Here is a 26381-nt window from a genome sequence, read left to right on the forward strand (position 1 = left end):
TTAATATTAGATGAGCTTTCCTTATACGTCTGCTTTTTATTTTTAAACACCATGACCTCTTTGCTGACCAACAACTTCTTGCAAATTATGGCAAGGGGGGGAGGAGCATGACCAAAGGAGATGAGTGAAAGTTGGTGACACTCCCTGCCAAAATTCCAAGTTGAAATCAAATCCTTCAGTAAAGTTTCTTAGGCATGAAAAAAAAAAAAAAAGATTTACAACTTCAGCAGAACTGTAATTCTATCAAGAAAAAGTATCAGTCAATCTACTTTACTGTCACCAAAGGATCTGAAGCTGGCTTTGTCATACTTCTTTCTCCTTTATGTATGGAAGTGGGGAAAAAAAAAAAGGCAAGAGGAGTTTTAAAAAAAATTGATGAAGCCCTGACCCTTTAGATTCCATTTATAGTCTGAGCCTGAATGCCATCCCCCTTGACTAGCGAACTGTCCAATCCAGCCGCATGTGTCAAGATTCTATTAGGCACTAAGTGAAATATATATGCATGCCCTTATACCATGTAACACTCTGGGTCCACCCTCAAAACACTGGGCTGTGGGTCAACTGAAGCACCACTCCTCTTCCAAGAATCATTTTGACAGGTTCTTTTGGAGGTGCTCCTTTACCTTTTTTTTTTAACCCATCGTTTTAAGCAAAATGGCACCAAAGAAGGATGTGAAGAAACCTGCTGCTGCCGCTGCCCCAGCCCCTGCCCCAGCACCTGCACCTGCCCCTGCCCCAGCCAAACCCAAAGAAGAAAAAATTGACCTCTCTGCCATTAAGGTAACTAAGGGGGTGAACTGTTTGGTCACTGAAACATCTTTCAACAGTAGGAAACTCTAGGAACTTGCAAAGTGGTATCTTTTTTTCACTGAGAGAGAGAGTGTTCCTGCATGAACTGGTAGATTTGGGGGAGAAAAGAATCTTGATCAGAAAATAAATAAACTCTAACGTATGGTTTCAGTAAAATTACTAGGAATATGATATTATTGCAGAACCTCCATTTGTTCCATTTTTTGATCTCTGGTTTTCTTTTTTCCCTAATGGGTCAGAGTGCAATTTGGGGGCAAAGTATATAAGTGCGAAGGTGTTTTGCCAATAGTTAAGCCAATGTCTTATTTTGTTTTGGTTTTGCTTCATTTTGTTTTGTTTTAAATAAAATCTCTGCAGAAACTGGATCCCTTACCTTGATGCTACACCTAGAAGAAATTTTTTGCCCCTACTTTTTTCCAAAAGTTTAAAAACAGCTGATGACCCAGTTGTCCTGGCTGTATTTATTTGACAGCTGCCTTATTTCATCTGAAAAAGAGATTTTTGCAATTCTAGATAATTCCTTCAGCTTTGCTTAATAAAATTTGATACAACACTAAATTAGATCTCAGTACAGACAATTATGCACTCAAGTGTTTCAGTGACTATAACTGTCATCTTGTTTATTTATATACAGTATTTAATTCAGAATTGTAAACTGCTTCTAAATGAAACTAACACTCCAAATACTATAAAACTTGGTTATACGGCTTTTAGCTTATGTCTTTGAGCTCTTGTATACTGATCTTTAACTAAAGAGAATGTGATTGATTTTTGTGTCAACATTTTGCTGTGATCAAAGTTCTCAACTGCCAAAAGATGATCTGCTTTTGGGAAAATGGCACAGCGGATGTGCCTGTTCCCCTCTCAGTGATGTAATCCATCAAACATGCACCTTCTCCTCCTTAACTGGGACTTGTTCTGAATGACAGTTTGAAAATCTTTATCTAATGAACTCTGCTTTATATGGAAAACTAATGAGCAAAAGGGCCTGTTAGGTGATCGTGTCTCTTAAGCCAAAAGTTCTGTACATAATAAATGTAAATTTTGCTAAATTAATACTGTTTACTTGCAATGATAAAACTGACCTATAAACAAACATTTCATTGAGTATTTTAGTATAATCATGGATTTTTTAAAAAAATACTCCTGACATAAATATTGAATCGGATCACCTTTAGATATACGTGATGACATTAAATATATTCATAATTTTTATAACATTCTAGTTAAATATAAAATTTATGTTCCAAAGCAGGAGTGGATTATCAAATATTTTATATTGAATTTGTAGGTACCTAAAGTCATATTTGAAAAAGCTGGTCAGAGAATCTAATGTTGGTTAGGAACTATTCTTAATGAATATCTACTTAGGAGGAGAAATGCATGTCAGATCTTCTAATAAATGGTTTTCTACCTAAAGGACTGCATATAATTCATTAAGAGGAAGCCAAATTTTTCATCTCCAGCAATTCTAGTCAATGTATCTTTATAGATGCACACTGACTACATTATACAATGAACATGATTATGGCCACGACAATAATTCCAATCATCTGTATCATTTGACTTTCCACTGTATCCTAAGATTAGAGATATGAATCAGTGTCAAAGCTATTTCTCTATATTTATTGTGACTTATAAGACAATATTACCTCTTTGCACCTAGGATTACAAACATCTGGGAGGGGGGGGAATATGCCTTCTTAAGAAGAAAAAGAAAATACCCTACTAAGGAATACAGGCATTAATTTTTCTCCCCTGAAGAAATATGAACTAAATATATAAATAAATATTCAGTTTGACAGTAAGAAGTCTCTGAAAAAAGGCAAAATACCACTTTTTTAAACCCAGAGATTAAACTGATTAGTTGCTCACAGTCAGCAGGAAAGTCATACTCTTTTAAATCTTGAAAAATTAGTTTGTCCTTTGTCTTTATGTTGAATTAATGCTAGCATGGCTAATGTAGCTAGCACAACTACACAAAAGAAGAAAATACCCTTAGAGCATCTCTAGTGGTGAGGTATGCTATGTCTTCACCAGTTCATTACAGAACAAGGGATGGGATGGAACCTGATAAGGTATGCAAACCAAAAAGGAGCCATCAAAAGACTCTAGAAGTAGGAGGAATTTAACCTTTATTTTTCATTCAGAGAGCCTGCCTACTCCTAATAAGGAGAAAATGAAAGGAACCGAATCAAAACGAACATATTTTTTAAAGGAATTTTAAATGCCTTCAATGATTTGCATTCATCAATATGAAATCAGTGCACATTTATAGGTAGTATAGCCAGGGAATGTGGTACAACTTGAGAACTATATAAAATTTAATTTCATCCCAGTAGGTAACAAGGCTAATTAAAATGTACATTAAAACATTTCATATTATGATGCTTTTAATCACTTAATGATGTTTCTAGATATATTACCTCATATAAGTTATAAACTTTTTTCAAGCAGAGAAAATGAACTCTAAGGAAATTAATAGAGCTGTTCTATGTGTTCATTAACTTTCTGAAAACTCGGTAAAGAACAAAACTTAATTGGATTTTAAACTTTCTTTCATAAATCATATAAGATTAGAAATTTGGCTGTCCTTTAAACTTTGAGTAATGTTAAAGTGTAAGTGTAACTATCTCTGTGTAGGACTACAGGCATAGCAATAGTAATATTTAATTCCTCACTACTATTCCCAGCTAATATCTATGTTCCACTTTATAATATACCATGTTTAATAGCCATATATTTAATTCCCCATAAACTCTGAACAATCTTTAATATTGTTAAAGATTGTTCAATCTTTATCAATTTATGATAGTGTGCTTTCCAACCTGATTTCCTAGTTTGTTGATTATTTAGAACATTTGTTCAGTTGTTCTGCATTAAACCTTTGATATTCATCAAGGGAATGCTTACCTGACATCCTATGCTAACGGGTTTTCTGAGTATCCTTTTCAAAAACCCAAAGACTGTTGACATTTGAACATTAAAGTTACTGTCCTGGGTGGTCCTAAGCACTGTTTGCTTTCAGAGAGCTGACACTTCCAACAATGATGTCCAGACTAAAAACACCGCCTGAAAGAATCTCAAGTGTAGGAATTAAAACCCACCATGAGTATAGCTGCAGGTGCAAACACAAGAATTAACACCTGCTGCCCAACACTTCAGCCAAGGGTTGAAATAATGAAAGAAAATAAGTAATGAGATGACTATGTGCCTAGATTTTAAAAGATCTTCAATGTGTAAGTAAATTTTTTTGCATGATGCATGCCTTAGCTGATAAGTCAGGATTGCTATGTGGCAATGAGACTTTGAATCATGTCTTTCCTTGTGCTGCTGAAGTTTGGATTCTTACCGTATTCACTGTAATTCAATCAGGTCACCTCTGACTAGATACTACAAGCGATATTGCAAAAAGTGGTAAAAGTATAGAATGCATTGACAGAACTCATCCAATAACAAATCTCAACAATTTACCATACACTTGGGGAGATTTAAAATGCCAATTTAATGAGTAATTTGGAAATACAGCATTCCCAATAAATTCATCTATTTACTGATGGGTATTCAGTGGTGGCAAATATTATGTATACATTTATACATAAATTGCAACACCTGACTTGATCCGGTCCAGATATAGGATTGTCTGCGTTAATCTACAAATTCTTTTTTCACAGCTCTAACAAGGCTAATACAAACCTAGTCTCCCTTTGAAGAATTCTTGGGAAAATCAAATGAGGTCAGGGCCCATGAAAGGCTTTGAAAATTATAAAGTTCTTTGTAATATAATAATAAATATTCATTGAGAATTAATTCTGTGCCCTATTATCTTATTTAATCCTCAAAACATTATATTGAGGTTGTTTTTAGCCTGATTTTGCAAGAAAAGAAACTGAGCCTAATGAGATTCAGTGCTATGTCCATGATCAAATAACTGGTAGGTGATGGAGCTAGGATTTAACCTCCCAGGCCAAATCCAGAGCCAACTGTGGTAATCATGTCCTAGACTGCCTCCTGTTTATAAAGAGTAAGTTGCTGTTAAGAATGTGTGAAGAAGTGATACTTGGGTGGCTCAGTTGTTTGAGTGCTTGACTCTTGATTTCGACTCAGGTTATGATTTCAGGGTTGTGAGATTAAGCCCCATGTCAGGCTCCACACTAGGCATGAAGCCTGCTTGCGTTTCTCTCTCTCTCCTCAAAAAAAAAAAAAAAAAAAAAAAAAAAAAAAAAAAAGTACATAAAGACTTTTTAAATTCTTAGCAGTGTGAGACAGAGTGGATCTCATATTGCCCTGCACAATCCTGTGTAGCCAGAGGAGGGAGTGACAGGCCCACGTTAGAGCAAACTCACCTAGACTTTCGACCTTGGCAGTACACTTCTGTTCTCCACAGCTTTCCTCTATCTTAGCACCTGTTGCTGATAGGTTGAGTGCTCTCTTGTACAGTTGGAAGATGGGAAGATTAGGAACCTAGAAAGATTCCTAGTCACTTATATAAGAGTTACAACTCTTACAAAGAGTTGTAAATGGAACATGGATTTTTTTTTTTAAAGTTGTTATGAGAATAAATTAGTAGCTGCCAATGATGGAGCTGGGGGTGGGGTAAATGAGTGAACACGGTCAGAGGGTACAAACTTCCAGTTATAAGATGAATAGGTTCTGGAATCCAATGTACAGCATAGCGACTATAGTTAATGATACCATATTGTATACTTTAAGTTGCTAAGAGTGTAGATCTTAAAAGTCCTCACCACACACACACATACACACACACACACACACACACTTTTTTTAATTTTAAAAAACAATGTGATGTGATGGATGTATCAAATATCTTTATTGTGGTAATCATCTCACAATATCACATCACAGAGTACTAACCACTATACAATCACAGCCTCATAATATCAAAATTATCACATATCAAATCACATTGTACACCCTAAATTTACACTACATTACATCAATTATATCCCAATACAGCTGAAGAAAATAAACTGTACCAAAGTATTTTTGAAATGCTCTTCAAAGTAATGAAATGGATTGAATTTTTAAAATAATTTTGGTGGGGCATATGGGTGGCTCAGTTGGTTGGGTGCCTGCCTTTGGCTCAGGTCATAATCCCAGGTTCCTGGGATTGAGCCCTGCATCAGTCTCCTGTTCAGCAGGGAGTCTGCTTCTCTCCTTCTGCTCCTGCTCTCTCTCTCTCTCTCTCTCTCTCTCTCTCTTTCATGCTCTCTCTCTCAAAAAAATAAATAAAATCTTAAAAATAAAGTAAAATAATTTTGGTTTTTTTAAATGAAATATACATATATACCAAAACTGACCTCCAAATTTTGGCATTAGGCTAATATTCTAACAAAGGTATGAGATCTCATTTTGTTAACAAATAGATAGCATGTTTGAAACTGGAAAGAAATATCAACCATATATTCTTTTAAGTGATGTGTAGAAATATAATACTACATATATCACGATTAAATCTTAACCTTAACTAGCTTGAGGAAAAGAACTAGAAAAAGTCCATTTCTGATTAAAAGGAATGGGTGAAAACATTTATAAGTTGTCTCTAAGTTTTCTTTATGTAATTTTAAGAGTGTCTTTTTTTGAGGCACCTGGGTGACTCAGTCAGTTAAGCGTCCAACTCTTGATCTCAGTTCAGGGCTTGATCTCAGGGTCTTGACCTCAAACCCTGCACTGGACTCTATGCTGGGTATGTAGCCTACTTTTAAAAAAATGTGGTTTTTTTTTTTACCCTGGCCTTTCAATAATATGAATTAATTTTTAATGTAACTATAATAGAACAAATGGCAATATCAGTCTGTTTGCAGTGGGAATATTACCTTAGGAGCAAATAAAAAATTATTTGAGACTACCACTAGGTATCGATATCAAGTTTCCACTCTCAAACATCTATGCTGTACAAGAAGAGAACAGGTGGAATGGAGTGGGAAAATACTAAAGGGCATTCTGTAAGTCTCTAAAATTATATTTTGAATTATATGTAACTGGATAATGCCTTTGCAAAGTAAAATGCAGTTGGGAAAGGAATAGATATGTTCACCAGTTAATAGTGAATAGCCCTTTTGATTTTAAAGATAATGAAATCTTTGCAAGACAAGGAGACCACAAAGTGACAGTGCCAAATTTAGACTCTTGACATTTTAATGCTGCGAATGAACCCCCTGGCAAGTTGTCTTTAGCAGTCCTTCCATAATTACCCAGCATTAAGCACCATCTGACTCATGGAAATTATGGAAGGGATTATATTTAGTCTGCTGATCTTACACTTTCTTCTGCTTCTCCTCATACTGAAATACTTTTTGTATGAAAATAAGATCTTCTACAGTTTGTTTCTACATCAACTTCTACAGTTTGTTTCTCACTCCAAATCAGAATTTGGAGGGCAAAAAAATTGCAATATACAAGTAGCAACGGCTTTAATTATACTAGTTTAAAATGTAAACCATATGGATGATAAATCCTTGCCATTCTGGTCAAAAATTAATGGTAGTGAACTGAAGCCAGAGAAAAAAGATATATCCTAAAGATAAGACCATATCTTGTTCAACTTTATATTCTTCCTACCACTGTGACAAGTAAAGTCTTTGTACCTAGTAAGTGCCCAATGGTACAATGTCTCTTGTTCATAAAACACCTGATTCACTTGAATACAGTGTTATGAAATTATATTTTGACTCCTCTTTATCTAAATTACTTCAAAATAATGTTACTTATTGAGTTGTTAAGTACCATGTCCTTTTCCATTAAAAAAGTGACTTGAGGGGCACCTGGGTGGCTCAGTTGGTTAAGTGTCTGCTTTCAGCTCAGCTCATGATCCCAGGGTCCTGGGAAGGAGCCCCACATTGGGTTCCCTGCTTCATGGGGAGTCAGCTTCTTTCTTTCCCTCTCCCCCTTCTACTCGCCCTGCTTGTGCTGTGCTCTCTCTCTCTCTCTCTGTCAAATAAATAAATAAAATCTTCTTTTAAAAAAAGTCTTTTTAAAAAGAGTGAGTTGAGGTAGATTCTATTAACAAAAGCATGGAAAACTCACAACATTGCAGAACCATAGCAACCCTAGGAATCACACAGTATAATATTCCATATCTGAGGAAGCCTTGACCCAGATAAGAGAAGTTATTTAATCAAAACACACACACTTTGTTATAACAGAACAAATTCCATGTACTTCAATCCCTGTCTAGTTTTCTTTCCAGCATATGAAAAGACCTGAAATCTCTAAAATGGTAATGCCAATATTCACATATTGCTGTGGTCACAAGAGGAAATTTCATTCCAAATAAGTAGGAAAAAGCAGACACTTTAAATTTTTTAAAACACACACACCAAGAAATGTTCTAATGCCCCATTATGAAAATAAAAAGAGGAAAGAAGAAACAAAACACAACTTGTTTTTAATAAACTACATGCAAATAAATGTATAAAACAGAGAAGGTACAACTCTCAAATCTATCAATTATTAACCAAAGGAAAGCTAATAAAAATTCTAAAGTATAAACTAAGGTCACATCTTAAAATTTTTGTTAAAATTCAGTTAGGCTTCTCATTAATTCTTATAGTGTGAATTGTGTTATGTTAATAATTCAGCCTTTGCTTTATTTGACTAGTCCACACTTTCTGAGCACAGAATTACTCATTTCCCCTTCTGCTCAGATCAATGCATCCAATACAGCCATCTCTCTTATATTAGACAGCCTGGGCTGGTATTGTATTCTCGTTGTTCTTAATGTCTCCTCTTTATATCATATTATAGTCACCAGCCTAAGTATATCTTTGTTGAGATAAAAAAAAATGCTATGAAAAAATAGGTATATCCTTTAAATGAAGCGAATTATTCTGAGGCACAAAATTCTTTATTTTCAAAACAAGTATTTCTGCAGGCCTTTTATGGTGAGTCCTGGTCACTCTGTGTGATTAGAGTGAAAATTAATCATCTAAGTTTTCCTTAGGGTTTGCATACATCCTAAGTCTTTAGAGGCCTCTCTGCCCGGCATTAAATTAGAGAACATGCAGCAATGTTTTCTTGCTTGAATCCCAGCCCTGGTGAGATTAACTTCTTTAACTGAGCCTTACCAGGAATTAGCCTCATTACGTCTTGCAGGGAAGATGAAATTGTTTAAAGACTATAGTCTGTGTCCCTTCCTGGGGCATTTTCACTCAGTATTCAATGTCATGGATCTCCCAGATAGTCCTTAATTATAGCTCTTCTTGTTAAACTAAAGCTTAACATACAGCAATTTCAAGACCTGTTTGATTAAATTTGTTCTCATATTTTCCCTATAAATTAATTCCTTCTATATACCAGAAGCTTTATCTTGTCTTTAATCAGTTAACCAAACATCATGATTACTAATAGAAAAATGCTCCTCAAAGTGAGAAAAGATCTGTAAACATTGCAATAAAAAACCTTTTTCAGTACAAGTAACTTGTAAACTGCTACTTACTAAATCCAATACCAGAGAGCACATGAGTCACAAAAAAGTAGAATGTAGTTATTATACTAACAGTCTAACAGAGGTATTAGGTTAAGATGGAAAAGCCCTGTAAAAAAGCAAATCAAGGCCCTGGGTAGCTTAGTTGGTTAAGTGTCTGCTTTCAGCTCAGGTCATGATCTCAGGGTCCTGGGATCAAGCCCCATGTCAGGCTCCCTACTTACAGGAGAGCCTGCTTCTCCCTCTACCTCTGTTGCTCCCTCTGCTTATGTGTACCCTTTCTCTCTGTGTGTCATATAAATAAATAAAATCTTTAAAAAAATCAAGCGTTGGCAAATTAGAATTCCTGATCATAAACATTTATATAGGGATGCCCAGGTGGCTCAGTGGTTGAGTGTCTGCCTTTGGCTCAGGTCATGACCCCAGGGTCCTAGGATTGAGTCCCACATTGTCCCACATCATGCTCCCCACAGGGAGCCTGCTTCTCCCTCTACCTATGTCTCCACCACTCTCTCTGCATCTCTCATGAATAAATAAATAAAATCATTTTTAAAAATAAACATTTATATAAAATCTAAGGAAAGGCTCTGGAAATATAAAGGCACGTATATCAATAATTCAAAATGAGCAATGAGCATGCCTAGTATATGCTTTGCAGTTCCAGGTGCTGGATGTGTAGCACTGAGGGAGAACATATGCCCCTTCTGCAGAATGTAAGCTCTTTAAAGGAGATGATGAAGTCTCTTCCCTCGGGCAATAAAATATTCTAGAGGAGAAGCTCATATTTGAAGGAGAAATTTACTCTACATGTGTTCTAATGATGTTAGTTTTTGCAAATCTGTTGAACTAATATAGGCAAGATATTTTCTAGAGCTATGAGGAATAAAATATAAGAATAAGGCAGGGGGGGCAGCCCTGGTGGCACAGCAGTTTAGCACCGCCTGCAGTCCAGGGCGTGATCCTGGAGACCATGGATCGAGTCCCGCGTCAGGCTCTCTGCGTGGAGCCTGCTTCTCCCTCTGCCTGTGTCTCTGCCTCTCTCTGTGTCTCTCTCTCTGTGTGTCTCTATGAATAAATAAATAAAATCTTAAAAAAAAAAAAAAAGAAGAAGGCAGGGACAGCACTCTATATAGCAGGAAGAAATTGGAGTGGGCCTATGTTCAGTGTGCATCACGGACAAAGGTAAATGGCTTTCAGTAATGGCCTGAGCTTTCCAGAAGCTTACTACCAGGAAGGTTAAACATCTTTCAGTTGGAAGAAAGGAGCTAAGTAGAGAGAAAAGTTTCTTTCAAGAGGGGGAGATTTTATCAGGACTTTGAGTAGTTAATTTCTAAGAAACAAAGATGAGAGGAGAGCATTCCAGATAGAAGAGACTTAAGTCTAATTTTTAAAACAAACCAAATGATGATACAGCAAACTGAGTCCTAAATCAGCTGACATTTTGTATTTATATCATGCCTTTGTTTAAAGAGCTGATTACTTCATCATTACAACACCAAGGAAGAGAGGCAAGAGAAACTTTTCATCATTTGTTAGTGTACCAGAGATAAAGTAACATTTCCCATTTATTCTATGAGCACAGCATTCAGGTCTTTTCACTTTTAAACTATAGTTTATTCTCTAGACTGGACTACACTGTAGCCTTTTTTATTGTTGTCAATAACTCGCTTACATGTTTACTTTGATTTTTAATAGGTACAAAAAAATCTAAATTCTGATCTTCTATGTGCTAAAGATATACAGAGGAAGTAGAGTGAAATAGTTTGACAACTGCCTGCCACTTCTGTTTTAATAATAGAAAACCTTTACATAATATCCAATAGCTTATCTATAGCATAAATATAATTTTTAAAATGACTTTCCAGTTTACAGATTTTACAAAAATTCACCATATTTTATAAAAACTCAAGGACACATTTTTATATTCAAAAAAAAAGAAAGAAAAGAAAATGAGCATTACATAGGGCATAATGTAGGGCAATTTTGATGGATTTATTTTGTATTATTTGTAGTTATTAATTCTACTAAAGATACATACTAGCTCTCAATATTACTCATAGAGCAATTCAAATTTAATGACACGATACATAAATATAATTACAAGACTAAAGAGAACATACGGAAACATGTTCTGCTCTCATGGCTTTAATTTGGGCATCAAAAATCATGAGACTCCATGGTTGAGGTGGGCAGGGGATGGGCTAAATGGGTGAAGGGCCTTAAGGAGGGCTCTCGTGATGAGTATTATATGTAAGTGATGAATCACTAGATTCTATACCTGAAAGCAATTTTAGCATATATGTTAACTAACTTGCATTTAAATAAAAATCATGAGACTCTAAATTACACAGTTATCAAAGGTTACAAATTTCCACTTTTGTCCTTCCCTTCCATTCTTCCTAATAATTTAAAGCACTTAAATTTTTCTACTAACTTCCATTTCTCATAAACTCTCAAAATATCTATTTATGAAAATACATTTTCCTGGGTAGTAATATTTTTTAAATTATGTTTTTAATCATCATTTTGGCCCTATGAGATCTTTTTCATTACTTGCAAACTTTGGACAAAAAGTGATATGGAAAAAAGAAAGTGATGTGCATTTAAATATTGATTTTTTCCTAAATGGCTTGAGGGAAAGTTGCGAAGTATTCATCTGTCTAGCAGGGGGAAACTTCGTGCTTTTGGTGATCATTCCTTTAAAAACAATTGCTGACACAGTACTTAAATCAAAATTGATCTCCAACATCCTTTATACCTATAAACTGCTTTAAGTATGTAGAAAACTGATAAACATATTGTCAAGGGCAGCCTGAGTGGCTCAGCGATTTAGTGCCGCCTTCAGTCCAGGGTGTGATCCTGGAGACCCGGGATCGAGTCCCACGTCAGGCTCCCTGCATGGAGCCTGCTTCTCTCTCTGCCTATGTCTGTGTGTGTGTGTGTCTCTCTCTCTCTCTCTGTCTCTCATAAATAAATAAATAAATAAATAAATAAATAAATAAATAAAATCTTTAAAAAAAACAACATGTTGTCTGAACATTCGTGGGCATTCTAGGACTACTCCTTCCTAGTACCACTTTTCACAGTACCATTCTAGGAAGGGAGTTACCTCCCATTTTCAGGTAAGCTCCCATGAAAATCCATTACCAGTCAATCCCTTAGACATCTTTAAAATCCTAAAGTATAAATTAGCATTCTATAGTCCCTGCTTTGGGTCTTTCTGGAGACTGAGGATGGAAGAAAATATCCACCCCTAATGTAAGAAAACTAATGAGCTCAAAATCATCCCTGGCTTAGATAAACTCTGTATGTCTCAGAATACAATTTGCAGAAGAGTGGTCTTTAGTTAGATATTTCAAGAACTGACAGCATTGTCACTTGGGTGAACCCTAAGAAACATGGAGAATACTCATGGCCTCTTCAAGTCTTCTGAACCTGACCACAAGGGACAGAGCTCCAGAGGATGTTCCTTCTATAGCAAGTGCCATTTGAAACCTCAAACCAGTCCATCCAAAAACTTCCATTAAATACCAAAACTTGCTGACTCGAAGTTTGCAAAGTCCATAATTCATCAAGAGAAGGGGTCAGCCTGAATGTTAGAGAAATTCTAAGCTCCTCTGCCACTGAGCAAGTAAGAAGCTTCTTAAAGGAAGAGACTCCAAGAGAACACCTCAGGGATAAAGACCATAAAAGTACTGACAGGCTTCGTCTCATTATGGCTGTCTACTCATAGGTTCTGGCTTCCTAAAAATAGCCCTCAGGGTACAGAGCCCTCCTTCCCTTTGCCCTAAGAAAGCTAAAGAACTCTCTAAGGGGAGTGGCCACTTCTCTCTGAAACCTGATGCTAGCTGTGAGGTCACAGCTTCCCCCCACAATAAAAGGCAGCCTCAGCAAAGGAGGCCCCACTCAGGGACTGGAGCGGCCCTCAACTCACTCTTCAGCTTTGCCACTGTTCCGCAGCCCAGAGCCTCTGCCATGGTGGGTCCTAGGAGAAAACGGTTTGTCCTTTATAGGAGGATATAATCGTGCATATGACCTGATTGAGTAGAAAGGCAGACAAGGAACAGAATTGAGGGGAGAACATATTCAGTAGAAGTCTACAGAATCTACCTTTGCTTTTTGTTGAGGTGGGGTAGGATAGAAGAGATTAATTTGAGCTATTATGCTAATTGAAAAAAAATACATCTTTTTCCCCAAAGCAGTACTTTATATGCTTCACTAACTTTTGCTATATCACATAAGATTTATTATACCTAACCGTGGGGTGGGGGTGGAAACTACTAGTATAGCAAAATATTATACCTTTAAAAACAGTCTGATGAAGATGGCTAAAATTAAATAAACTACTTCTGACATGACACATAGAGCAAAAACCTACCGGTTAAGTAGAAAAAAGACTTAAGGAGATCTTTTTAATTCAGTGTATCTGTATTTCTGAATGCAGTGTATCTGTATTAGACATATCTTAAATATATCACAGATTACTATAGAATTCCAGGAAGTCATTTAACTTAGCATTTGTTAAATCATTGGTTCATTGACTGAGAAACAGAGAGATGTTCCCTAACTATCTTTTGCAATAGCTTATTTTTCCTAGATTCGAAAGTATCCTAAGGCAACCTTCTTACTCTATGACACCTACATGTCCTCCTAAAAATCTCAGAACAGAGAGCACTCATCCTTCTGTCAATGCATTTGAAAGAGTACTAGTTGTTTCTTTCTTTCTCCCTCTCTCTTGCCACTGCAGTCCTTCAGCGCTGAGCAGATTGCTGGTAAGTGAAGTGAGCTTCTCTACTCCACATGGAGGCAGAGTACTGCCTAGTTTCTGAAATCTCTCTTACCTCTAAGGCATGTTACTGCGTGGCTCAAACTGTTAGTGTCCAAGCTATGCCTGAACTCTGAAAAGTCGGCTTACTCTTGGAGCTTTACTTTGATGATGATTCAGGGAATGAGCTTGGATACACTTAAAAAATCAGGGCATCTTTGTTTGCTTAAAATATTCTTTGTGGTTAATTTCTTTCTAACAGATCGAGTTCTCTAAGGAACAGCAGGATGGTAAGTTCGAAAGATACAGTTGTTAATATGTGCACACTCATAAAGATGGCATGTGAGAAAATTGACTCCTTTGGGATGAGATTAGCTCTTCCTAATTATCCTCATTGGTGTTTCCACTCTAAATATAAATGCTCTCAATCACTCTAAATATAAGTTTTCTCAACTTGAACCCCTTGCCTATAATCAGTTGTCAAAGGTTTAAGCAAACAAAAGACAGATACCATAAAATAGGTCCTTGTATTCACTGATTTCTAAGTAATACCATTTTGATACAGTAGCCAATACCATATATATTACCCCAAGAAAGGTTGTAGATTTTGAATTGCTAATCTGTTCATCAAATCCCTAAAGAAAGACTTGGCAGGTCTGAATTGTTCTATTTAGAAAATGGCATTGATTGTGAAACTGCCCAGTTACCAAACCTACATAATTTCAATGGGCATCAGAGTGACTTGAGAGAAGTAGGTGAAGTGGATATAGAATACAAGTGAATTCAGAAACAAAGAAAGAGGAGTAGTCTATCATAAAACTGCAAGGAGCATTAAACATCTCCTGGTTCATCTTTAGAGGTAGAAGACAGGCTCTCAAATTGATGATAGGACTTGCTCAAGGACCCAAAGTAACAGGATCAAAATCTGGCATTAGCTTAAACTAATGAGAAATTTTCATAAAAGCAGTTACTAACTAGAAGACTTTAAACTCTTAAGATTCAAGAAAATTTGAGTAAGTTTCCTAACACTTCCACTTTTTTCTCCTCTGGGCCTTTGGATCCAAGAGATCCCATACTCCACAGGATGTGTTACTTCTCTCAAAGTGTAGGGGAGAATGTTTTATGGAGTGAAAGTGTCCCAAGTTCAAAGAAACTGAAACAGAAATACATCAATAGAAGGGAGGGGAAGAAAAAATTTAGTTAAATGATAACATATAAATTAGGATATGGTCAAAAATTAGCATGTATATATGTTATGATATGTAATATATAAGTGATTATAATTATAGGTGTTTAATAAGAACTTATGCAAATATTTGCTTTTCTACCTAAAAAATTCCACATTTTCAGTCTATTTCAATGTCTAGGATATTTCATATTTGGACATCAATTAAGAAAAAAAAGGATATTTGCTTTAGTAAAAAGTCACATGTATCTACAGCATGGCTGATGGCCTCATGTTGAGAGATTAGAAGATTTGATGGCTCAGAACTCAAGAGCATTTGAAATTATACTACAAAGGACCATTTTTTTCTTTAAATTGAAAACAGTGGTAATTCTACTAGAAATTATTTGATTTTTAATGAATTTTTAACTACTGATACTGCCATATTATCAGCAACTGCAAACTAGTCCTCTCAAATATCTAATTTACAGTGTCATTTTGACTGCCAAACTATGGTGGGACAGAGCAATAGAAGACTTAAAAAAAACCCTTGCAGGGACAGAAGGATTTACTGTTGACCATTAACCTATAACTACATAAATGAAATAGGTCTTAGATATAGAGGTTCAGGAAACATTGGTGTGGTGGACTGGTTTTCTGTTATGCCAGGAAAACAAATGTAAGCATTTAAAATTTAAATGGAAACACAATGCTTTCAGGAATGAATGAAAACTTTGTTTCCTTTCTTGTTCAATGATTAAAGAGTTTTGGTCATGGCAGCTCTATTTGAATGTATCACAGGTTGCAAGGAATTTTTTAAAAAGGAAAATTATAAAAAAATAAAATTAAAAAAAAATAAAAAATAAAAATAAAAAAAATAAAAAAATAAAAAGGAAAATTATCACATTCTAAAGTCCTGTGCTGTCCAGTAGAGTTGTCACTTGGCCACATGTGGTTATTTAAACTAAAATTTCAATTAATTAAAAATAAATACATTTAAGAATCTATTTTCTCAGTTGCACTAGTCACATTTTAGTGCTCAAGAGCCACAGGCTTTTTTGGGGGAAGCCCAGATATAGAACATTTTGATTGTCATAAAAAGGTCTAGAACAGTATTGGTCTAGCCCAGGGGCTGTCAATTTTTTTTCTTAAAGGGCCAAACTGTCAGTATGTTAGGCTTTATTGGGAGTCTTTGTGAAAACAACTCACCTCCATCACTGAGGTTTAAAAATAACCATAAACAATACATAAATGAATGGGCTGTATTCCAATCAAACTTTATTTACAAAACAGGTGGCCAGTCTCTAGGTAGTAGTTTATAATAATAATATTCCATTATTCTAGACTCTTCAAGAGAATAAATCTTAAAAATCTGAGGTAGGAAGAGCAATATCTTTCTTGTTTAAATCAACAAAGGGTTAATGTCAGAGAGATTCTATTACAGCCCATAAAATCCTATTTCTATATCAGCATCTGACCAGAGTAATAGTGAGCCCTCTGAGCAATCTGCATGAAAGCCTGGAGCCAGTAACAAGAATAGTTCAGTTTCACATGTCCCTTAGAAAGATGAAAAATAATATTTGACTAATGACCCCACCGTGCCTAGAGCATGCTTTTTAGTTTAGGGGAATGATTTGTTAGTGATAAATTGCATAGAATCTAAAGGGGAAATTTTAGCAAACAATGGCGACATGATCTAAGTTGGTTGTAAACATAATGTCTGGTGCAACCTTAGATCAAGGGATGGAGGGATGATAAAACGGGGTATTTTGCTGAGTAATCTATCTAGGTGGCATCTTTTGATCTGAGGCTACTAATGGCCTAAATACACTGCTTTCAGCTCACCAGTTCATTCACAAATGGTTTTTTGAGTGTTGCTGGGATTAATTCCAACAAGTTGCCGTCAGTACTTTTGGTTCTCCAGAAAATTTATTTTAGTTAAGTTTAGAAGTTTCAATTAAATTGTTGTTTCCTGTCCCTTAATTCATAGTAGTACCCTTTTCTGTCTTTTTGGTATATACTTCTTAATTCTTTGTTAACATAATTTCTGAAAGGCCAAAATAGTCCCATCAACAGAGAATGACAAAGTTTAGGGAAAGTTAGCAATAGAGTGATTGTGATAAAAAGAGACAACACTTGAAAAATATGTACTTATATGTACATACATGTAAGTACAAATAAAGCTAGAAAAATCTGAATAAAATTGATGTCTATCAATATGAACATCCTGGTTGTGATAGTATACTATAACTTTGCAAAATGTTACTACTGGGGGAAACTAGAGTATTTAATTAAGAGATCTCTCTGTATTTTTCCTTAAAATTGCATGTGAATTTAAGTATACATTAAAAAATGTATTGAATTACATGTAAATGTAATGTAAAATGTAATGAACTAATGTATACATTAAAAATGAATTTAAGTATATATATAAAAATGTATACTTAAATTCTAAAGCTAATATAGCAACATGTTGTCAAATGTATTAACTGAGAAAGAGTAAGGTTTAAGGAGATTATCATAGTGATAGAGGCAAACAAATATTCTCCTTCCAGACTGATTATAGGAGGAGCCTATTAAAGTCATATACTGAAGTGGTTAAATGACACCATAGAATTTAGAGATTTGTTTCACTTTTCTAATTTTTTTTTCCTGAAAAATGAAGTTGCTCCTGAAAATAACCAGTCAAGGAAGAGTCTAGGAAATTTGTACTCCAAGAGGAGGTTTTTCTAAATAATTTGAGAAATCTGGGTTAACCTTATATAACACAATCCTGATGGAAAAATTGTTTTCTTGAAATTTTATTAACTTTCTTAATTATGAGGAGTTCTTAAGCTTTCTCAAGACCTCAGAATTTTTTAACCTAGTCTGCTTGCCAGGCAGACGAAGGAAATATGAATAAATATGACAAGAAGCTTCAATTTCCATATCTGATTAATAATAATAATATATGATTTGAAGTTGGAAATGCTGTCTTGGAGTAGATCCAAAAAGAAAAGTCGCAAAGGGTTGTCAATGGCTGTTTGAGCTAGGAAAAAGGAGAGTCCAAAGATAACTTAGTGGTTACAAAAGTTGAAAAACAGAGGAGAGTGTGAACTGGATCCTTGATGAAGTTAGGAGTAATTTATAGATCTGAAGAAGTAAAAAAGCACTCTAATATTTCTTGCTTCTTGCAGAATTCAAGGAGGCATTTCTCCTGTTTGACAGAACAGGTGACAGTAAGATCACCTTAAGCCAGGTTGGCGATGTCCTTCGGGCTCTGGGCACAAATCCCACCAATGCGGAGGTCAAGAAGGTGCTGGGAAACCCCAGCAATGAAGGTAACCAAGTTTCTCCAAGAAGCTGGGAAGCCAGCTCTCACACACACATGAAAGAGAGAGAGAGAGAGAGAGAGAGAGAGAGAATGTAAGAAAAAGAGAAGTTATTAAGAAATAAGGTCCATAGAATAGAATTTAATTTGCCCTTGATGGTAAGTGTGCTTCTTAGCTGTCTAGAACCAGTTGTTTCCTCATAAAATAAGTTAACCTTCCTTCGAGAATTTGCAAGCATGATAAAATTGCATGCTAATGAAATAAGATCTAAAGCTAACATCATTATCATCATCATCCTACCTAATGCTCAGAATTTAAAGGTTAATGAATGAAATAATATCCAAATTTGTACACTTTCTTCAAACCTTGAAAGGCAAAAACTCATTTTGCAAGAACGTTAAATATGGCTAAAACACAATACACTTTGTAAACAACTCAGTAGATTACAATGGCACATGGACAGAAGCTGCGGAATTAAAATCTCAGGGCTTTCAGGAGGTTGAAAATACCTGCTGACTTTGCTCAGTGCTCTGTCCTTTGACACCCTGCTTCTGTGACCATCTTAAAAGCAACTCAGCTATCCTAATTAAGAATCGACAGAATGGCATCATAATAAGAGTATTTCCTATTTCCAAAGGCTTATAAGAAGACTTAAAAATCTAAGCCAAAATCTACACTCAGTCCCCCCAAGTAAATCCTGGGACAAAAGACAGCGAGATATGTAAGTGGCAACATTGTAGAAGTTTGCTCAATACACTAATCCAGTTAGTCTGGAACAAGAAAAAAACCTTTTGATCCCAATGGTTCATGGCAAAGTGAAATAGTCTCTTGGATAATACCACCCTGAACAAAAAAGATGAGACAAAACTGAAAAAAAAATTTAAATTTTCTAATGTATATGCAAAGCTTTTTATTTCTTTTTCTTAATATTTTATGTATGTATTCATGAGAGACACACACAGAGAGAGAAAGAGAGAGACGCAGAGGGAGAAGCAGGCTCCATGCAGGGCGCCTGATGCGGGACTTGATCCTGGGACTCTAGAATCACACCCTGGACCAAAGGGAGGCGCTAAACGGCTGAGCCACCCAGGGATACCCCTGAAATTTTTTCAAATAGATATTTGGCCTATTTAGTTTTGCCATGAGGGAAAAAAAAAACCAGGGGAAAGCAAAAAGCAAATAATCTAGCAAAAAGCAACTCCTCTCATTTTACCCTTGATAACTGAAAAGACCATCTTCCTTTGTTACCAGAGTGGGAGGGGATTTGATTTCAAGCAAACCTACCTCTAAATCGGTCTGTTGGAATTTTTCTTAAACATCATTTTCTTTAGAGAAAAATGTCCAGGTAAATCACACAAAAGGTAGCTGAGAACATGAGAAAAAGTAAGAGAACAATAAGCTAGATCTTACTTTGTTGATGCCACTTTCTAACTTACTAAACACCCATCTTTTTAAGAATTTCAGTAAATGTTCATTTTATTCAGCATTCAAACTTGATATTTTTAATACTATTTCATTTTTATTCTATGAGGAAAATCTAGTAAAAGGGAATTTTGATTTTAGTGTTACATAACTTAATCCATTCACATCCAACTGGATAGTCTGTTAGATACTTTTATTGCGAGCACAATTTACCTTGTTAGGAGATACTGAGAAAATCTTACCATCCCCAGACCTCTAAACTGCAAAAAAGTCAGGAGATCACAAGGTATTTGACATACACACTCTCCTCATAGTCAGTTATTTATTTATTTACTTATTTATTTATTTATTCATTCATTCATTCTAGAGAGAGAGAGAGAATACAAGTAAGAGTACATGAGCAAAAGGGGGGAGCAAAGGGAGAAGCAGACTTCCTACTGAGCAGGGAGCCCAATGTGGGGCTTGATCCAAGGGCCCCAGAATCATGACCTAAGCCAAAGGCAGTCGCTTAACTGACTGAGCCACCCAGGTGCCCCATAGTCTTCTTTTTAAATTCACTTAAAATTTGAAGACATTGACATTCTACAAAAGCTCAGGACAAAGGAAGCATTTACATGTTACAGTTGAGCTAAGTTTTACTGTATTTATATGCTATAATAGATGTGTTGTATCAGTTTATTTTTACATTGCTTCTCTGGTATTTATAGAAAATATTAAATTGATAATACTAATAAAAAGTAGCTAGCACTTACTTGGCACTCCATTTGTTTCAGGTTATTCAGGTTATTGTAATAAATTTTGCATGTATTGTCTCATTTAGCACTCACACACTATGAGGAATCTCTATTTTACAGATGAAACAGTTTAGGTGCAAAAGGGTTAAGAAAGTTGCCCATGATTACATAGCTATAAATGATGGATCAGAGATAACAGCTTAAGCACTAGGACCCCAGAGCTCATGCTATTATCTATTACCAATTTCTTTGTCATCAGCAATTCACCAACAGAAATTTTAGCTGTATGAAGATATTTTAGATCATCTGAAATGAACTTTCAACTTTAATTTGTGATTCAGAATGACATTTTATGGTAGCTAATAACTTTCCAAATTGCAATTTCTTCCAGAGATGAATGCCAAGAAAATTGAGTTTGAACAATTTCTGCCCATGATGCAAGCTATTTCCAACAACAAGGACCAGGGCACTTATGAAGACTTTGTTGAGGGTCTGCGTGTCTTTGACAAGGAAGGCAACGGCACAGTCATGGGTGCTGAACTCCGTCATGTTTTAGCCACATTGGGTAAGAAAAATTTATTTCAGCGGACTTAATAGCACAGAATATATAGGAAAGAGCGTGACTTGGGGGAATCAAGTCATAATAAATTAGTTAAAGGGAAAAGCTACAAGGTGAAAAAGAATAGTAAAAAATTAATGACTATTTCTATTGGCTTCAGTGTCAGTGGGGTTTGTTTTGTGGAAAAGGTAAGTTAGTAATGAATAAGTAAAGCATTGTAGTTCTTATAGGATAGAGTTTGGATGATCAGGATAATACGTATTTAATTCATTCACTTAAAAACAATTCATTAACAATGTACTAAGTGCCAGAGGAACAGGATGGGCTTGATTCTTGTCCTCCAAGAGCTTAATCACAGTCTCCAGGAGCCCAAAACTGATCACTTATGATGGAATTTAGAAAATATCTTCTGGCTTTCTTTCTGAGCAAAGTGTTTTGTTTCATCAGGTGAAAAAATGAAAGAGGAGGAAGTGGAAGCCCTGATGGCAGGTCAGGAAGACTCCAATGGCTGCATCAACTATGAAGGTACAATCTCTTGTGCTCGGTGGTTATAGCAACTCTCAACTGATTGGGTTGGTTAAAATAACCTCTTTGTCTCTGCCTCTCTTATTGAAATTACATGTTTTTTTATTACAATCAATTACACGGTAACTCTAAGAAGAATCTGACTATACACATAAGATTTTTATTCCAGTGGGTTTTGACACTCCTATGTATTGTTATACAGATTAAAATCTGTTTTCACATGTATTTTTTTCTTGCTAGATCTTTATAAAATATCTGTAAGATAGACATGGTTTGTATCAGAATAAGCTTAATAGGATATTAAAGTTGGAGAGATCTCAAAATCCTTTACAACAAGCAATTATGAAAATGAGGAAGCTGAGGGCTAAAGAGGTCTAGTTACTGAGTGAGGGTCACATCATTAATGGAAGGGCTGGTGCTAAAATTTAGTTCTTCTCCTTGTCTAGTGTTCTTGCTTAAATCAAAGTCATCTCATGGCGACTATCTATGACCTGCTACCAATTTACAGCAGCTTCACCTAGAGGGTCTGAAAAACAGCACATCCCACAAAATAAAGGTGCAAAATAAAACTACATGATATAATTTGTAAATTTAACATTTTGCAATAAAATGAGAAACTCATTTATCCCCCCTAAAAGACGAACTGGCTACTCTTCTATAAAGCTATGCTTACAGCTTTGATGTAAATGTAGACTTCTGAGGTCTAATGATTTGTGAAAAAGTAAGAAAAGCAGAGGGAAGAAGGAAGGAAAGGAGGGAGAGGAAAGAAGTGGAGAAGAGAGGACAAAAGAAAAGAAGTCAGCCAAACACATTTTCACTGATAATCTTGATTAAACTACACTTTTTTCCCCCTATAAACAAAGTTTTACATTTGGTTATTGCCATAAAAAGATTACATAAAAGAAGAATCATTCAATAAATATTGTTTGGAGGAGTGAATAGTCATCTAGAAAATAAAGTCAGATCTGGATGTCATACCAGGATAAATTTCAAATGGTTCAAAAATTTAAATGTAAAAGCTGAAAGCATAAAAACTGTGGATAAATTATTGTATAACTTTTGGAGTGAAAAGGTATTTCTAACATTGATAAAAACCCAGAAGGCATTACAAGTCTTGATAAATTCAACCACATAATTTTTTTAACTCCATATGGCAAAATTCACCAGAAGCAAAGTCAAAAGACAAATAGCAAAAACAATAAAAAAAAAGTAATCAGTATCAGCAAAAGCTCATCTTCCTAATTAAAAAAAAACACTATTTCAAATTAATAGAGACATCCTGATAGAAAAATTAACAAGTACATAAACAATTCACAGAAAAAGAAATAAAAATATCTATAATATAATATGCAAAGGTTCACTAATAATAAAAGAAATGCAGATTAACATTACATGGAGATACCATTTTTCTTTTTTTTAAGATTTATTTATTCATAAGAGATACAAAAAGAGAGGCAGAGACATAGGCAGAAGGAGAAGCAGGCTCCATGCAGGGACCCTGATGCAGGACTAGATCCTGGAACCTGGGATGATGACCTGGGCCGAAGGCTAATATTACTAAACCACCCAGGTGTCCCAAGATACTATTTTTCAATAAGATAATTTTCAAAGATTGAAAGTTTGATAACACTTTGGGTTGAGAGAGTGTGTACAAACAGCCAATGTCAATACATTCCTGTTGGGAATGTCAATCATTAAAACCCTGATATGGTGATATAGTACTAATAATTCTAGCAAATCTACATCATGGGATGTAGTTTTTAGATATACTTGCACTCAAGTGAAATGAGTGATATGTGGTTATTCATTGTTGTACTGTTGGTAAATATTTGAACAACTTAATGTCCAACAATGTAGGATATATCAAAGAGATTCTGGTATATCTACACAATGAATTTCCCTACAGTGCCCCCCAAATTAAAAGGATTTTCTTCTCTACAGTGGAAAAAAGCAAATGCAAAGGAGTTTGTAGAGTATGCCACCATTAGGGTAAAAATCTTTTAGAAACAGGTATTTGTATTTTATTATACATGCATAATAGTTCCCCCAACTTTGTGGTAAAGACAAACTAGATAGGTGGGACACAGTGGTGAAGAACATTTCAATTTTTTACAAGCTCGTTCATATTCTAAGGAAAACTTTTAACCATGTGGATATACTACTTATTTCAAAAATTAAATTTACAAAGTCAGGGGAAAGGCCATGAATCCAGGATGAAGAATAATGGACTGCACCAAGCTTAAAAAAATAAATGCTACTGTTATTGTTAAAAAATAATAATAATATTGAACTAACTTGCTAAACCTCTCTTTCCTTACACTTGACAGTCTTCTAACTCTAAACTGTCTGTATTCTGTCCACAGCTTTTGTTAAGCATATCATGTCCAACTAAGTGGAGCTCTCAAGGTAAATACCCATTTGCTCTTTATTATATAAGGGTTTCTTGATATTGTGTCTTTAAAAAATTCAACAACTTCATTTTGTGTGCTGTGCATATAATTAGTATTATTTCTTAATTAAGATTTATTTATATTAACCAGAAAACTTCAACTCCTTTCAACCCATTTCAACTCCTGAAATGGGTTATTTGGAAATAGACTGTTTTTGTGTAAGTGTAGAAGCAAAAATTTCTGAGATCTTTGATTCCAGCTGAAAACCCTACCTTTGATTTTACTGTAATTACGCATTGGAGATTCAACAAGCCCAAGACTAGTTAATTAATTTGGCTGGAACATCATACTAATAAAAGTGTGAGCCTAAGTTCTTTGAATAATTAATGTAGTTTTAAACAATTACTGCTCTAGAAAACCCAGTTATCACAGTTCAAACTTAAGCACTTGCAACTAGGTTATCACAAATAAATGACTTACCTTTGAAGCGCTGGTTCATTGTGTGCTTTTTTCTTCTTTTGCACTTCACGTTATTTCCTCCCCATCTTTCTTTCTGAAAAAATGCAATGAATATTTAACTCAGTTTCCCTTCTAGATCAAGCATTATTTATGAAGACTGGCTGGAAAGTTATTGCAGTAACACCCATGACTCACCGTCCAGACCTGCTTACCATCATTCAGACAGTAAAACAACATGGACCGTTCTAGACTGAAGGACTCCCTGAATTTTTATATACTTCATGTTCCTCTCTGAATTGTATTCATACCACACAAATCAAGTGTCTCCTGCTCTAGACAAAAAGGATAAAATACCGACAACCTCAAATTCAAGCACCACTTTTCATTTTCCACCAGGAGTCAATGGACATCCTTAAAATACTAAATCAATAAATAATTTTGGTCAGTCTGGAAAGTCCAAGTTGCATTGTGTTTTTATCTTCTTGCTTAGAGAAAGTAATTTTTAAATTTTCAATTATTTTGTTACTGTACAGAATATGGATGAATTGTAAACTTTTAAAGATAAAAACCACTGCAGAACATAGCAATAACAAACTGAATCATCATCACCATCATGTTACTGAAAAGTGAAATAGACAACTGAGAAAATTCAGATGATAGGATCAGAGGTGTCTTAATATAAACTATCCAGGTAATTTAAGATTAAAGTGGGTTTTCTCAGTTTTGTGTCAATCATCGTGTAATGGCTTCACCTATCGCTTCTAGTGACAATCTGGCCTATTCATAAGAAAAAGGCCTACTAAGCTATTGTTTCTTCTCACAGTGTCCTTAAGGATAAAATGTCCTTAAGGATAAAATTGAATGTGACCTTTCAGCAGTTACTTTAAAAAACTTCTCTAGACAAGATTATTACTCAGGAACTCAAGATCCAGTGTATTAATATTCTCCCCTCCTGTGACAATCCTCTCTACTTTGCATGTGCATGTCCCCGGATCTTAGTTCAATCTCTTAATACATGTCCTAAATGGTAAGACCAATGGATAGGAAAGTTTGGTGTAAACTTCCTTTACCATCTCATAATGCTATCATGTATCCCTTCTTCTTTAGAACAGAGACAGAATTTGCATAGTCAACTATGCAGAAGAGATAAAGTGACAAAGTTCTCCCACTCTCTGAAAAGATAACTGTAATAAATAGGGATATAAAGTCTCTGAAAAGGACCTGCTTGCCTATATATTTTTGGAAGATGGGACTTTTTCCTGATGTTGGGTGCTTCAGGCCAACATGCTTCTTCCATCTTTAGTGAAGATTGCTCAGATTCCAGTAGCCAACAGCTTCAAATTTGACCTATGCCTTTGTAACCAAGATGATGTTGAGACATTACAATCCCTCTTTTAAGGAAAACTCACCATGGCCTCAAGATCCATAAGGCCATCTTTGCCTAAGGTCAGGATTTAGAAATTTCGCATGGCACTGTCCAACAGAACTTCCAGCAAAACCAGAAATGTTTATGTACATTGTCCTATTTGGTAACCACTAGCCACATGTGGCTACTGAGCACTTGAAATGTGGCTAGTGTGACTGTGAAATTAAATTTTTAAATGATTTCAGTAGCTGTACATGGCTCATGAATACTGTATTGAACAGCATTAAGTTTCAATATATATTTATATTTGGTTGTCACATCAGGCAATAAAAAATGTTTTTTAAAAATGACAAATATCACCATGTAGAGAAGTTGACAGGTATAAATAGTCCAATCATAGAAGGCTCATTTTTGTTTTAGATTGTGTAA

The 26381-nt window shown here is 35.2% G+C and overlaps 1 protein-coding gene and 1 long non-coding RNA gene across 13 annotated transcripts in view; one reads left to right on the plus strand and one right to left on the minus strand.

The window, feature by feature from the left end:
• Positions 1-26381, minus strand: part of LOC112922593 (uncharacterized) — a 168566-nt gene that overhangs the window by 76793 nt on the left and 65392 nt on the right. For 5 of the 7 annotated variants that reach the window (XR_011997909.1, XR_011997906.1, XR_011997908.1 and 2 more), the window contains exon 3: positions 24608-24680. This is a non-coding gene — a long non-coding RNA (uncharacterized lncRNA). Of the gene's footprint in view, positions 1-19781; positions 19863-23814; positions 24681-26381 lie in introns of those variants that run through there. The other 2 variants (XR_003235493.2, XR_011997904.1) reach the window with 2 other exon arrangements.
• MYL1 (myosin light chain 1) lies at positions 394-25040 on the plus strand. Of its 6 annotated transcripts, none has more exons than XM_072741954.1 (8): positions 13083-13234; positions 14004-14028; positions 14284-14311; positions 18363-18506; positions 21045-21218; positions 21660-21737; positions 24101-24143; positions 24711-25040. In XM_072741954.1, the coding sequence occupies exons 1-7, from the start codon at positions 13098-13100 to the stop codon at positions 24127-24129; spliced, it is 615 nt and encodes a 204-aa protein (XP_072598055.1). In that variant the 5' UTR covers positions 13083-13097; the 3' UTR covers positions 24130-24143; positions 24711-25040. The 6 variants fall into 6 exon arrangements, with proteins under 6 accessions (XP_072598057.1, XP_025858000.1, XP_072598055.1 ...); XM_072741953.1 differs by having other exon boundaries at positions 24723-25040; XM_072741956.1 differs by lacking the exons at positions 13083-13234; positions 14004-14028 and adding an exon at positions 394-780 and having other exon boundaries at positions 24723-25040.

Source organism: Vulpes vulpes, chromosome 16 (assembly GCF_048418805.1).
Source record: "Vulpes vulpes isolate BD-2025 chromosome 16, VulVul3, whole genome shotgun sequence".
NCBI classification, from domain to species: domain Eukaryota; kingdom Metazoa; phylum Chordata; class Mammalia; order Carnivora; family Canidae; genus Vulpes; species Vulpes vulpes.